This window comes from Vigna unguiculata, chromosome 11 (genome assembly GCF_004118075.2).
Source record: "Vigna unguiculata cultivar IT97K-499-35 chromosome 11, ASM411807v1, whole genome shotgun sequence".
Lineage (NCBI taxonomy): Eukaryota > Viridiplantae > Streptophyta > Magnoliopsida > Fabales > Fabaceae > Vigna > Vigna unguiculata.
The window spans coordinates 11,483,974-11,499,011 of record NC_040289.1 but is presented as its reverse complement, the minus strand read 5'-3'; the positions used below and the strand labels follow the sequence as shown (position 1 = coordinate 11,499,011).

The following is a 15,038-nucleotide window of genomic DNA, read 5'->3' as shown; positions in this document are numbered from 1 at the left end:
AAGAAGACCGAGTAGCATGGAGAATTCAACAAGAAGGCTGAGTATAGTTGATAACTCGACAAAACAATCGAGTAGCGTGGATAGGTCAGCAAGACAACCGAGTAGGTTGCATAGGCTGGTGAGACATATAGATAGCCCAAACAGGGTGGCGGAGCGTGTAGATACCCCAGACAACATGGTGGAGCATGAGACCAACTCGGTTAACTTGATGGAACGCCTACATAGCTCGGATAAGTTGGTGGAGCAAGTGGATTACTCAGATATCTCGGTGGAGCATGTGAAAAGCTTGAGTAGCTCAGAATTTGAAGAAGAAAAGCTTCTAATCCAAAGGTTAGTGATTGTAAAAGGAGACTTGCAACAGAGTATTGAAAAGGAGGTTAGAGACAATTTAATTCTACAAGAAAGCGTAGAGGGAAGGAAACAAGCTTTGCAAAAGCGGCACTTGGAATTTGAAGAAGATGTTTCAAGTTTGCAAGAACAATTACAAGTTGAGAAGGATCTGAGAGTTGCACTGGAGGTGCAAGATGAGAAGTGGCTACTTGAAAAGGATGAGGAGATTGAGCACAACAATACGTGGGTGTGGTATGATCTTTCAAAAGGAAATCGGCCTATTGATAAAAACTCAGTTAACGACAAGTCGGCCACAAAGACAAAGAACCTAATGAGTAACAAGTCGACCAAAGAGAAGAACAAGTTTGCCAGTAAGGATGCAAAAACTGAGAGAGCAGACAACAAGTTAGTCACAGGGAAAGCGAAGTACAAGTCGACCATAGATAAAGTGAAAGGGAAGTCAGTCATGAAGAAAGCAAAGAACTTAACTACTCATGAAAGGGACAAGCACAATGTGAGGAAGAGTTATTGCACGTTGGAAGCCGTGTTGAAGAATAAAGGAACAAAGATGGAGAATAAAAGAAGCATTTAAGTTTAAGGGGGAGTTTTATTGGGTTTTTAATAAACTTAAATGTATTAATCACTATAGGTAACTAGCCGTTGTAAGAAACTAGCCGTTGTGAGTGGTTAATGCACTAGCTGTTGGAGTCTAGGTAGTTAATGAGTTAGCCGTTTATAGCCGTTGAGAGTACAATGGTGAGGAAATGTGGGTCTATAAATATAATGTATTGTAAGAACAAATATAACAACAAGAGGTGAATAAAGTTTTTTTCACAAGATTATAGAATTCTTGTCTAACAAAGTGCTAACAAAGAACACTTAAACTTGCTTCTATCACAAATTTTCTTCCAATAACCAGGTTTAACACTGAAACCTTGGTATTTTTCAATCTTTTGGACACACCAGGTTTTTGGATGGATCCATAACAAAACCTAGTAAGATATGGAAGAAATACTTGAAGAATGGTGGTTAAATTTATTTTGAACTGTTACACGGTGATATCATACTTAAACATTGAAATATTTTCAGACCCTTTTTTTGTTTTATTTACTTCAAACTTGTTGACATTTTTCTACCTAACATTATGACACTTCTGCAACTTTTGTCTTTAGTTTTCACCCTTGTTTGCATTTTCCTCATCTTTTCAAATTCTAACTTCTATATATACTTCAGAAACAAAAAACTCCTGTTGTAAATTAAACAAATTCTGATCCATATTAAACTGTTATTCACCACAAGTAAACGGATTTGGATTTAAGGTTTACTGATTCGGATTCTTTTTAGTATGACTGTAGCGAAAACCTAACATTTACCTTTTTCATCAATATGAGTAAACCCTCTTAGTTCTTCAATAATTTCTACATCACATTGAAATTCTTGAACAAACTCTTGAGGGCCATGGGTGAGCAAGAATTCCTGAAGAACCATAGTTTGTGATTGGTTGGAAACTTGTATTCTAAAATGGGTGGATGGGAAATAAAATAGGTCCAACATTTTTGTGTAAATTCCTGCTACATTGCCATTTTCACAAAAATAAAATAGGTTTGTCATACATTCTGCAGCAAGCCAGCTATAGTTTGTTGTCTTGCTAGAATTCTTTCATGATTATCGTAAAGGACCTATGTTTCTTTCCCTTAAGGCAATGAAATTTATATAGTTAATATTTTTGTAGTGACCTGGCTAATTAGATTCATCCTCTATGCTTTTCTGTTCACATGCATGAATGCTTAATGTTTATATTTAATTTTACCCTAGTGCTAAACCTATAACATTAATTTGGTAAGTGTTTGACTATGCTTCAAAAAGTTCCATCTGAATTCTATTATTGTTTCTAGGTTAAATTACTCTTTTGGTCTCTTTATTTGTCATAAAATTTCAGTTTGATCCTAAAGTTTTTTATTGTCTCAATTTGATCCTCATTTTCTTAAAAATGACTCAATTTGGTCCTCATCGTTAGTTTGACCAGACAGTGTTAAAGTTAATATCACGTGGCGTTGATTTTAACACCGTTTGGTCAAAGTTAACAGTGAGGATCAAATTGAGTCATTTTTAAGAAAATGAGAACCAAATTGAGACAACGAAAAACTTAAGGACCAAACTGAAATTTCATGACAAATAGAGGGACTAAAAGAGTAATTTAACCTTGTTTCTATTATCTTCACCTTTTGAATTTTATTTATCCAATGTCTGAAGTTTTGATTAAGTCCTCTGCAAGTTAAATACATTAGTTTTCCAGAATGCAGTATTGACTTACAAGATTACACTCCATGCACAGATCCAAGGGTAATGTTACTGATTGTAGTCCATTCTTTCATGTTATAGGACTTGTAGAAGAAATTTTTGTCATTGATTATGTATGCTTAAATTTTGTTGGAACGCCAATGCCCTCCAAAATCTGAGAGCAAAGAATGCTTAGTTCCTCCCCCAGATGGGTATAGGCCTCCAATTAGATGGCCTAAGAGCATAGATGAATGTTGGTAAAAGTATAATATATGTCTTTTAGGCTAACAATAAAACCTTAGCTTAATTGAAATTTCCTTTAATAGATATTTTGCCACTCCTTCAAGTGTTCTGTGTTATGTCTAGTTACAACAATTTTCCAAATGAGTGGAATAACAAGCGGAAGTCTAGTCAGCATTGGTTAAAAAAGAAAGGCCAGAAATTCATCTTCCTAGGGGAAGGGAACTATGTTCCACTACTTACACTACAAAAATTTAATCAATTAATAGCACAGTTAAATTTTAACCGTTCTAAAAAACCATTATAAAATTATAAAATTGTGCCAAAAATATAACCGTTCTAAAAATACCATTACTTTATTTAATTTTATTTTGCTTCATTATATTATATTTTATTTTGTTTTATCTTATTTCATTTTTACTTTTCTTTTTAATTTTTATTCTTTTATCTTCCATGGATTTGGAAATAAAATGAAATGGAAAGGAGATTGAATTTTGTGCGGTGTAGTGCTCTTGACTGTCTGAGTCTTCCATTGTTTCCAACATCATTCATATATAGTTACTTCACACAGAGATAGAGCAGAGGAGTAAAAGAAGAAAAACAAGAAGTTGATCAGTGCAATAGACGCCTTTAAGGTAAGTTTCCCATTATCCTGTACAGTTGGTTCTCTGCATTTTTCAAAACCCACAGCACCGAAAACGACTGCCACCATTTTTTCAGAACCCATCTTTACCATGGTCTTCATTCGCATTTCTTCGTTGATCATCATCTTGAACTTCCACATACACAAAATTCCTAATAATGTGGCTTGGTTAGGGGTAGCTCAGAAATGGTTGCAAGGCTTTGAGTCCAAAAATAGTAAAATAGTGAGACAAAAATTGATTAAGGGTGTAAACTCAAGTTTGTTTTGACATTTTAGTATCACACCATGTGAGGTTTTAGAGAGGGCAAAACCTTAAGGGAATGGGTGTATGGGTCTTTATTCTTATATAGTCTACTTTCTCATTTCTGGTCAATGTGGGACTTAGACTCACACTTGGATTCCTAACACACCATGATAAACCAACTTTGTTTCTTTTTTTTTTTTTCAGCTTTTCACTTTCATTTTTTTTCATGCAACTTTCTGATTCTTTTCATTTTTCCGCTTCAAAGCACTTATTTTCTCTTTTTCCTTTCTTTTCTTTGCTGTTACAGCCTTTATACAACATATTTTCACTCTGAAACACATTGGCACCCCACACTCGAGCATCACACCTTTGATTTGTACCACTGTTTCACAGCTTTTTGACGGTATTTTTCTGATTTTTCTAGTCATGGGCAGTTCAACGGGAAAAAATGTACAAAAGAAAGGATAATAAGGCTCAAATCATGGGTGCAATGGTGTATGAATGCAGGTTTGCTGTATTTGGTCAGTAGAAATGGTGTACTATATTATACGAAAAGTGTGCTCAAAACATATGGCATCAATAATAGTTTCCACAAGTTCTAGATTACAGCATACACAAGTGAATCACAAAAATCAACATTTAAGACTCAAGTCTCGCTAGGTATAGAATGTGCCAAAACTGGTGCACAAAGTGTCTAAGCATGTTAACTACCTAATCATCAATGAAAGAAATGCACAAACCAGCCAGAATTCTCTCTACTCAAACCAGAATTTTCACATACTTGCACATCACAAAATTTACCATAATGAATGATTGAAAGTGCAAAATCTGTAACTGACACCCTAGACAACAACTAACTCTATCTACACAAGTCCTATTTGACTAAAAATAATCAAAAATTTATTTCTAACAAGATTTTTAAAATTCACTACTCAGACCTCAAAAACTCTACTAAATAGCTAAAATTTGAAAACTGTACTATACTAGCCTAAAAATCAGTAAAGAAACTATCCTACAAATTTTAAAATGGTAAAATATAGCTAAGAAACAACTCACATTGTAAAACTACCTAAAACTAAAAATATGACTACCTAGAACCTAAATAGAATAGGCTAAAAGTGCTAAAAATGAAAACTGCACTAAACTACTATTTGAAACTGACAACTATCTATGTAGCCAACTTTTGAATGGTAAAAGAAAAGTGGAAACCAGGGAAAAACTCACAAACAGCAACAATTTCGAAATCTTACTAGTTAGAACCAAAAAAAGCACTAGAATAGGTTAATACTATGCTACAATGACTAAAAATTAACACCTAAGCTACCTAAACAGAAAACTTACTTTCTAAACAATTTTTAAATGGTAAAAGAATGCTAGAAAAGATGGTAACTACTACAATTACAAAGAACTGTAAAACTTGTCCTATTAGAACCTAGAAAGGCATCCTAAACTAGCTAAAAGTAGGGAAAAACAAGAAACTGCAGTAAACCTGAGAATAAAATTGTATTACAAGTATCTAAGCAAGTTTTAAATGCTAAAGGACTATCAAAAACTGCACTACCTACAAAAAATGACATAGAAATCAAAATCTACCTGTGCACCTAAAATTACAGCTCTAGACTAATGAAAATGAGCTAAGAAAACTACACTAGTTCTAAAATCTACTTTTAACACTATCAAACAGCAAAGTAACTATGCACACAACTTCAAAATCATCAAACTAATGTTATGCTACTAACATAAGAGTAAAGGAATCATCTACCTAGACTAGAACTCATACACCTAATAGTGCTAGATTACCAAGACAAGCTAATCAAAACTAATGTTCTAATTTCTACAAATGCTAAACTAAACGGCTGAAAACTAATGGCACTTATACTATCCTAAAAAGTATGTTAAAACTATCCTATTACGACTAATTCTAGAACAAAAGAGAATTTAACAAAATAAGAGAATCTAATCTAAAACCACATATTTAGACCAAGAAAATCCCAAAAAAAAGTGCTATTAACACCTAGATTTATGTAAGTATAGGGACTTAACACACCCGACACTTAGCTCTCTTGCACTTTGTGGAGAATAGAGCAAGTAGAGTTTGAGATTAATTTCCCTTGTGTATAAACCACACATAGGGTAATCTATTTATAATAGAGAAAGGTACAACTAAACAGAGTAACTAAAAATAAATAGAGGAAATAGAAGATATTGTTTGATATTGTGATTAACAATATTTACCAATATCAAACAATATCGAACATAGTGTTATTGATATCGAATAACAGAAAATATCGGCGACCCCAAAAACCTTTATAAAGTTATAACGAAAACCATAGCGGATTATGGCGAAAGTATTGCGGTAAAAAAAATGTAATACCACCATATACAATTTTAATGAAAAAGTGATATTATGTGTAAAAATTCAATTAATAATAACATCATATCAAAACACTATAAATTTAAAGTTCAAAACATAAAATAGCAACAAATCATAAAATGTATGTATTAAGTTTCTTTCTAATAATCATATTCTTCTTCAACTCCAACATAATTGTCTTCAATGTCATCATCCAATGGGGCATATTGCTCCTCCTCTTCCCCTTCAAAGAGACTCTTGTCAAAGTTAAGTAATCTTTCAAACTTGGAATCAGAGCTATCATGCAATTCATTTTGAACTTGAATTTGAGTCTTCTCTTTATCCTTCTTAGGTTGTGTTGGAGTTGGAGTTGCACCTGAACCTTTCTTAAAAGCATGGGAAGATCCAATAACAATACCATCACTTGATGGTTGCTTTCGTTTATTAGTTGCTTGTCTCCTTGTATAAACTACTGGTTCTCCAATACCTGAAGCTTAATAAACAGTTGCCCAATTAAGAGTGGGATCATCATGAAAAACCAAATCATTAGCCCCCTCTTCATTATCGTTATCATCATCAACTTCTCCCACTAACCACTCATTACATTCATCTCTAATATTGTATCTTTGAGCAACTTGTTGATTATACTTTATGTAAACCAAATCATGCAACCTTTTGTGCTCCAGTCTATTCCTTTTCTTTGAATGAATCTGCAATGTGAATAAGTAATATGTAAATTAATTTATTTCTACAACTTTCAAACTAAGATAATAATGAAATGAGTCATGTCTTATTACTTGCTCAAAAACACTCCAATTGCACTCATATCCCGATGAACTACATGTCAAGCTTAAAATCTTGATTGCTAGCTTTTGTAAGTTGGGAGTTGCATGTCCATAATTCTTCCACCATTGAGCTACACAAGCAACGAAAGTCGCTTAGAATGTAACCATTATATCTTAGCACGATTTAAAAAGTGTTTAAGTGTCTAACCTGGGGCTGTGGTTTTCCTTGATTCATTGGCAAAATCATCACCAAAGAGTCCATTTGCACTCTTATAAAGAGGCAACTCAGTTAAAATTTTTTGTTGCATATCTTTACTTGGCACCAACCTCCTGATGCAATCATATAATCCATTTGTAACTTCCAAATCATATTCCATGTCTAGGTTGGAATAAAAGAACTCTGGGTTCAAAAGGTGACCAGCAACATTCAAGGGGCGATGAAGTTGACATGTCCATCTGTTATCAATGATTGTAAATACATCATTGTATTTACTTTCATCGTTGTTGAATGACTTCATTATTGTTTCCTTGGCTTCTCCATTGCTTCATATATATAACCCATAGCTACTTTTCTTTCCCCATCCACTAGACGAAGCACATGAACAAGAGGAGCCATGACTTTGAGAGTAAATACTACTTGATTCCAAAATGAAGGCATAAGAACAATTTTTGTAGCCTCCCTCCCATTGGCTTCCTTAGATAGCTTGTTATTGCTCCATTCATCAGAGGTGAACATTTTTCTCAAATTTCCCTTCTCTTGATGCAACCTTTGCAATGATAAATAAGAGGTAGCAAACCTTTTAACAACATGTCTTACTAATTCCCTCTTATTTGTAAATTGTCTCAACAAACTCAAGGTACTAGAATGACTATAGATAAAGCCAACAAGTCTAACTCCTTTTAGAATTGTCTTCTTTATCAAAGGAAGCTTTTCAATGTCTTCGACCATCAAATCTTTACAATGGGCGGCACAAGGAGTCCAATAGAGATGGGGTCTTTTCTCTTCTAACAACTTATCGACCAACACATAATTGCTCCCATTATTTGTTATAACTTGAACAACATTTTCTTCCCCAATCTCCTCCACAAGGGAATCAAGCATCTCAAATAGCTTTTCTCCTGTCTTTACAAAGTTTGAACCATCAATGGACTTGACAAACATTGTCCCTACAGGGGAGCTCACCAAAAAGTTAATTAAGCATCGTTGCTTGCGATCAGTTCATGCATCTAACATAATAGAACAACCATGTTTGCTACATTGCAATTTATGATCTTGCAACTACTTTTCAGTGTACTCAACTTCCTTGTTGAGAAGTGGAACTATGATTTCATGATAACTAGGAGTGGGTAAATTAGGTCCATAAGCACCTATGACATCCATCATATCTTGAAAACTTTTCAACTTCACAAGGTAGAATGACAAGCCTACTTGGTACCAAAATCGAGCAATATATTGATGAACCGAGGCCTTTAAATTTTTGTCACATGCCTCTTTGATGTTAGCTTGCCTTAGTTTTTCCTTTTTTCTCTTCTCTATTGTAGTAGATGGATTTCTACAAAACATATCCATTGGTCCTTTTCTTCCACCGTTATTTCTCCCTTTATCATTACTAGCCGTGAAAATTTCAACCTCATCTTCACTCTCATGGTTATCATTGGTTGCAGTATATCTAAGATTGACGAAGGATCTGTCTGCTTTTTCTTTGTATAATTTCCAAAGTTCTTCTCTCACATTTTTCGGAGTCTTGGTGCAAGCAGCAACATTGTCCTTTTTTTCCATGAGATGTTCTTTTGCTCTAGTAACTCCCCCTTTCATAACTTTCTCACAATAATTGCAAATATTTGTATTTAAATTTGATTCATCCACCCGGTGACAATATTTCCATCCTAGGTCACTCCTATGAGATGTTCTTGAAGGATCATTATCATTGGCCATTATTGTTGCTGGAAAATAGTTATATTCTTTACAAAATAATTACAGTGAAAGTAGAAAAATAGAAAAAATAAATAAATAATTTGAAAAAAAAACTTGGCAGTGGCGGCCGACGACGGTGGCGGTCGGTGTGACTAACAGCGGGTGGCGACAGGTGGCATTGGCTGGTAGGGAAACTTTACAAGCTTTTGGTTACAAAATTAAAAGAATAATAGATGTTATTTCTGAATAGAATAAAATAATAGAGAATGAAGAAAGTTTTGCATATAGGTTAGGTTAAATATGCATTTAGTGGGTCAGGCTTAGGTTTTAAAGAATAAAAATGGTAATTGAAATTAGGGTAAAAAAGTAAAATAATAAGAGCTAATATGAAGAGCTAATCTTTTCTCGAATGAAATGACAATCAATCTCAATATGTTTAGTCCTCTCATGAAAGACAGGATTAGAGTTAATATGAAGAGCGGCCTGATTGTCACACACAAGTGTCATTTGAGTGACATCTCCAAATTGTAACTCTCTAAGCAATTGCTTAAGATAAACAAGTTTACAGGCAGTTGAGGCCATAACTCTATATTTTGCTTTTGCACTGGATCTTGCCACAACACTTTATTTCTTACTTTTTCATGAGATCAAATTACCATCAATTGAGACACAATACTCAGATGTAGATCTTCTATTAGAAGGAGATCTTGCCTAATCAGCATCTGAATAACAAATAAATCTTGTATGATTATTAGAACCATATAACAATCCTTTTACAAGAGATCCTTTAATGTAGTTGAAGATACGAATGACTGCATTCCAATGATCTTCACATGGGAAATTAAGAAATTGGCTTACCACATTGACTACAAAGGAAATGTCAGGACGAGTAACTATTAGACAATTCAATTTCCCAACCAAGCTTCTATATTGCTTAGGATCAGATATAGGCTCCCCTGATTTGGTAGATGTTTAGTATTGGGATCCATGGGTGTATCAACAGACTTTGAATTCATCAACCCAGTTTTGTCTAAAATATCCATGGAATACTTCCTCTGAGATATAACAATACCATCATTGGATTGTGCCACTTTAATACCCAAGAAATATCTGAGTTTGCCAAGATCTTTGGTTTGAAAATAGTGGACAGAGATGTTGTTTCAATTGAGAGATGTCATGGTTGTCACTACTTGTAAGAATGATGTCATCAACATATACTATCAAGTAAACACATCCAGTACTCGAGTTTTGATAAAAGAAAGAATGATCTACTTCACACCGACTCATACAAAATTGTTGAACAACATTACTAAACTTTCAAAACCAGGCCCTAAGAGGCTGTTTTAGGCCATATAGGAATTTGCGAAGACGACATACGATCCCAGAAGACTCCCTTAAGCAACAAACTCATGAGGTTGCTCCATATAGATTTCTTCTTACAAATCATCTTTTGATTCATTTCAAACAATACAGTAGTCTCTATATATAGAACTCTAACCCTAAAGTAATAATTACAAGGAGATCTCTAGAATCTTTTATTAGCTTCTAGTTAGCTTCTAGTGATATATTTAATATTCTACCAACTTCTAATAATGCATTTAATATCCTTCTTACAACACATAAGATCCCAGAAGACTCCCTTTGAGCAACAAACCCAGGAGGTTGCTCTATATAGATTTCTTCTTACAAATGACTATTGAGGAAAACATTTTTAACATCCAGTTGATAAAGGGGCCATTATTGAAGAGCAACCATGGCGATAAATAAATGAACAAAAGCTATCTTTGCCACAGGAGAAAAGATATCCCCATAATCCAAACCAAAAAATTCAATATAACCTTTGCCCTACAATCTTTCCCCACCTTCGTCTGTTGGGGATCGTCCCTCTTCTGTTTCATTCGATACGCTTGCTATGTTCAACAAATTTCTCAAATGGTATAAGGATCAACAATCTTCTAGTTTCACTACATATGTCACACACACAAAGGAGGACGACCATGTAATGCATAACACTTGTCAATCTTCTGACCTAGCTTGCCATAATGTTCACACTTAGGACTTTTCCCTATTTGCGAAGGCGAGTCCTGTCATCATGGTGAGATGCCAACGCAGAAGAATCATCAACAAAAGCGGGTGTATCAATGTTGGGTTTTTCTGGTACACGCAAAAGAATAGAGCAGGTCGAAGTCAAGGTGGGGACAACTAGGGAACCCAAAATCTAATCACGAATTTGTGAATATCTATCAGCAAGTCTGTGTAATGCTCTATGGCAAGGTCGGGGGAAGGAGGCAATAACTCATTGAACTCATGAAAAAGAGCATGAATTTTGCCCATACAATCAGTCATAAAGTCTTGATGTTTAGAGGCAATAAGATCTGCAAATTTAGGACAGACACCATAGAGACTTTGAGTATCATTGATGTATAATAACCTAGCATACTCCCAGATTTGAGCACATGTTCGAAATACCAAAGCGGTCTGAGTGGATCAATGAGACTAGAACCAGAAAGAGCAAGACGAGGCAATTCCAATGCAAGTGATCACTACCGAAGACAATGGATAACTTGCAGCCACGCGTGACGGTAGTACGGGAGGATGCATGGCTTCGAGTGGCGCGTGAGGGATTGTCGCTACTCCGATGTCGATGATTCTGGCGGTGTTGAGGTCGCGTGGCTGGGGCGATCAACACCGTGCGGTCGTCGGTCGGAACTAATACTCCGACGACGGCGGTGACAACGATGACACGGCGGTTGCAGCAGCAGAGGCAATGAAAAAAATGTCAAAAAAACCTTAAGTTCTAAATACCATGTTGATAATAGAGAAAATAGGGTTTGAGATTAATCTCCCTTGTGTATAAACCACACATAGGGTAATCTATTTATAATAGAGAAAGGTACAACTAAAAAGTGTAGCTGAAAATAAATAGAGTAAATAGAAGATATTGTTTGATATTATGATTAACAATATCTTAACAATATAAAACAATATCTAACACACTTTAGGGAAAAACTAAGAACAAGACACAAAGCAGAAAAACAAAATCTTCACAGAATTTTCACACCAATACTCATTCACTACATGAATTCCTAATATATACATATGCAAAGCAAGCTGAAATGAGCATCAAGGCATCCAAACCAGTCAAATACAGTCTACCTCATTGAGTTTCAGCATAGAACATGCCATTCACTTATGCACACTAGAGTTAACCTCATAAGGTTGTGTATACACATTCACTGTCAAATTTATCCAGGGAAGTGTTTACTCTCTACACTTGCTATAAACTGTATTTACATAGGCTTGTAGAACCTCTAACATCCACCAATATGTCGAAAACACACTTAGAATCAATAGGACTTGCTTTTTAGCTTGTAATGTGGCTTGGCTGGGGGTAGGTTAGAAATGATTGCAAGGCTTTGAGTCCAAAAATAGTAAAACAGTGAGACAAAAATTGGTTAAGGGTGTAACGGATATACCCTTCTATCATTTTTGAGTTTTTGTTGCACAATTGAAGAGTGACAGCAATGGAATGTTATTTTACTTGTTTACTCAAAGAAACAAGCTAGGTTACTTTTCATGAAGAAAATAAAACAAAAAATTGACTTTGGATTTTGATTTTTCGTGTTCATTAGAATAAGTAATATTCAATATTAAGTTTTTAGGGTTGAATGTTTTTCATCATTCTTTTATATATAGGAGTGTTTCTATGCAAATGGTATGTTATCAGAAGCAGAAGTTCCCTGCAACTGCTGCTAAAGGTTCAACCAAATTTTTCTTTCAGAGATTGCCTTTGAGGCGGTGTTGAGATTTTGAGAGATTTCAAGAGGATTCTCAATTATCTCTTTCACTTTTGCAGAGCTAGGTTTGATCAATTGGAGCAAGAGTATTACTATGATGACTACTTTCTTTAATCTTTTCAGAAAGAAAGGATCTTCCTTGTACACTCAGTTGACCGAAATTGATTTAGGTATACTTTAATATATTTATTCCATTGAACTATTCCAAGATTTGGTCCTTGTTGGTGTTTCCATAAACCACAAAAACATAATAATCCAGTTTTATGGTCACCCATTTTTTTTATTAGTTTAATCTTCGTTTTTTAAAAGGGTTTGGGTAGGTGAGACTCTTACGGTTGTCTAGGATGGCATGCTTATATACTCATAAGCATGAGCCCTATTTTTTTGTATTCTTTGTTTTTACAATATGATATATACAAAACATTGATATGATCTAAATGTTATGTGTTTTAATCAAGTTACAATTTATATGCTACGATAGATGTTTCAAAATTTCAGAATGTCAATATCTATTCATATAAGGAATTGCGAAGTGCCACTAAAGATTTTAGTCGTGTAAACTTCTTAGGCCAGGGAGGTTTTGGAGCCGTCTTTAAGGTAACTATAGTAGTATGGTATCAATCTAGAATTTATGAAGATTTCTTAGACCCACTAAGGAAACTAACAAACTTATGCACTTAACTTCAATAGCTTATGGAGAAACTGAATGCATTTTTTTTCTTGCTTTCTTCTTCTACAAGTACTTATGTAGAAGTTTATCATGAATTTAAATAATAAAAATGTGACTGATAAATTTCTCTAATAGCTATAAAGGTTTTATTACCTGCATCATCAACATTAGTATAAAGCATGAGAATCTAGTTAAGTTGAATGGATGTTGTGTGGAAGACGACCACAAAATTTTGGTATATGGCTATCTCGAGAGTAAGAGCCTAGCACAAACATTTAATGGTAATTGAATTGATGTCATGTGTTAAGAGAATGAATTGTTAAAACAACTATCTTAATTATGAACTAATCTGTTTGAGTTTACAGGTGCAGACCACAGTACCATCCAATTTAGTTGGCCAACAAGAAGAAACATTTGTGTAGGTGTTGCAAGGGGTCTTGCGTTCCTTCATGAAGAGGTTCGGTCCCACTTTATCTATAGAAAGATACAAGCAACCAAAGTACTACTTGACGAAGATCTCCGGCCAAAAAGTTCACATTTTGGGCTTGCAAAGCTTATCCCACCCAGTGTATATTTTCCTTTTGAAGGGTAAGCTTACCATTTTGTTTTCAATTAGCTCATGAAATTTCAGAATTTTGGAATTTTCAGGTTTATCAGTATTTTTTCCTCCATCTTGCTCTTATTTGTTCTTCTAATTTGATTTTGTAGTGGTTATGTGGCACCAGAACATGGAGTCCGAAATAAAGTGACAATAAAATCAGCTTTGGAGCTCTATTATTAGAAATTGTTAGTGGGAGGCTTAACCGAATAGGACATTTGCCTGTTGAAGAACACAATCTTCTCATAAGGGTAAGGACATTTGCCTGTTGAAGAACACAATCTTCTCATAAGGGTAAGCAGTAACACCTTCTCTCACATATCTTTGAATTTGAATCGAAAATGGAAGTAGGGATAATGGTACTAATAGAATATTAATGTTCATCACCATTAAGGGGATGGAAACTCAAAAGTGAATGTGTCTTACAGGCTTGGAACTTGTATGAGGCTGGAGAGACAGAAAAGTTGGTGGATGCTTATCTAAATGGAGACTTCAATGTTAAGGAGGCCATCAGATTTTGAAAGATTGCTCTCCTTTGCATGCAGGATTATCCTCAGCTACGACCCTCAATGTCCATTGTGCTTCAAATGCTTATAGCCGAAAAAGATTTGAATAAGAATATAAGAAAACCAAACACAACATTTGACTATGTGGAGAGGCCTTAAGTGCATGCAAACAAAAGGGCAAGTATGAAGAAAATGGTAAAATTTTGTTAGCTGAAAGGTTTAGGGTTTCTTTTGCTAATATGACCTTATTCTGTAGCAGCCAATCTTTGTTGCCATCTTTGGCTACAAAGCAGCATTAAGCTTGTATCATAGTTTAGCTTCTTCAACATACGTTGGATTTCTCCTTGAAGTTGAGCCAAAACAAATATTTTTGGTACTCATTAAGTTTGGAGCACAATTTATATGAAAGATTATTGATTTTTAACGTACAGGGATACTTTGGGTTTGTGAAAGTGATGGGAAATAGAGTCACATACCATATGTGACTATAAAATGGGATTATCAAAAATTAATTTTATTGTGAACAAACTTAGCTTTGAAACACAATTTTGTGATTAAATCAAGACTATATTCTTACGAAATTCTTTCCAATGTAATCGAATTTAAATTATTAATAAAATTCAATTTGTTGACTTGACCGTGATCCTAATTTCAAAATTGGTTTTCTAATAATATTT

General features: G+C 34.5%; 1 protein-coding gene across 2 annotated transcripts; it reads left to right on the top strand.

The window, feature by feature from the left end:
• Positions 1–3,354: 3,354 nt before the first annotated feature.
• Positions 3,355–14,785, top strand: LOC114170681 (cold-responsive protein kinase 1-like). Of its 2 annotated transcripts, none has more exons than XM_028056209.1 (6): positions 3,355–3,485; positions 4,162–4,244; positions 12,647–12,757; positions 13,623–13,845; positions 13,966–14,106; positions 14,284–14,785. In XM_028056209.1, the coding sequence occupies exons 2-5, from the start codon at positions 4,235–4,237 to the stop codon at positions 14,036–14,038; spliced, it is 417 nt and encodes a 138-aa protein (XP_027912010.1). In that variant the 5' UTR covers positions 3,355–3,485; positions 4,162–4,234; the 3' UTR covers positions 14,039–14,106; positions 14,284–14,785. The 2 variants fall into 2 exon arrangements, with proteins under 2 accessions (XP_027912010.1, XP_027912009.1); XM_028056208.1 differs by having other exon boundaries at positions 13,966–14,149.
• The last annotated feature ends 253 nt before the right edge of the window (positions 14,786–15,038 follow it).

Coding starts and splice junctions, on each gene's coding strand:
- LOC114170681 (XM_028056209.1), top strand. Junction 12,758..13,622: donor GTTGACCGAAATTGATTTAG/GTATACTTTAAT, acceptor TTGAGTTTACAG/GTGCAGACCACAGTACCATC. Junction 13,846..13,965: donor GTATATTTTCCTTTTGAAGG/GTAAGCTTACCA, acceptor TTGATTTTGTAG/TGGTTATGTGGCACCAGAAC.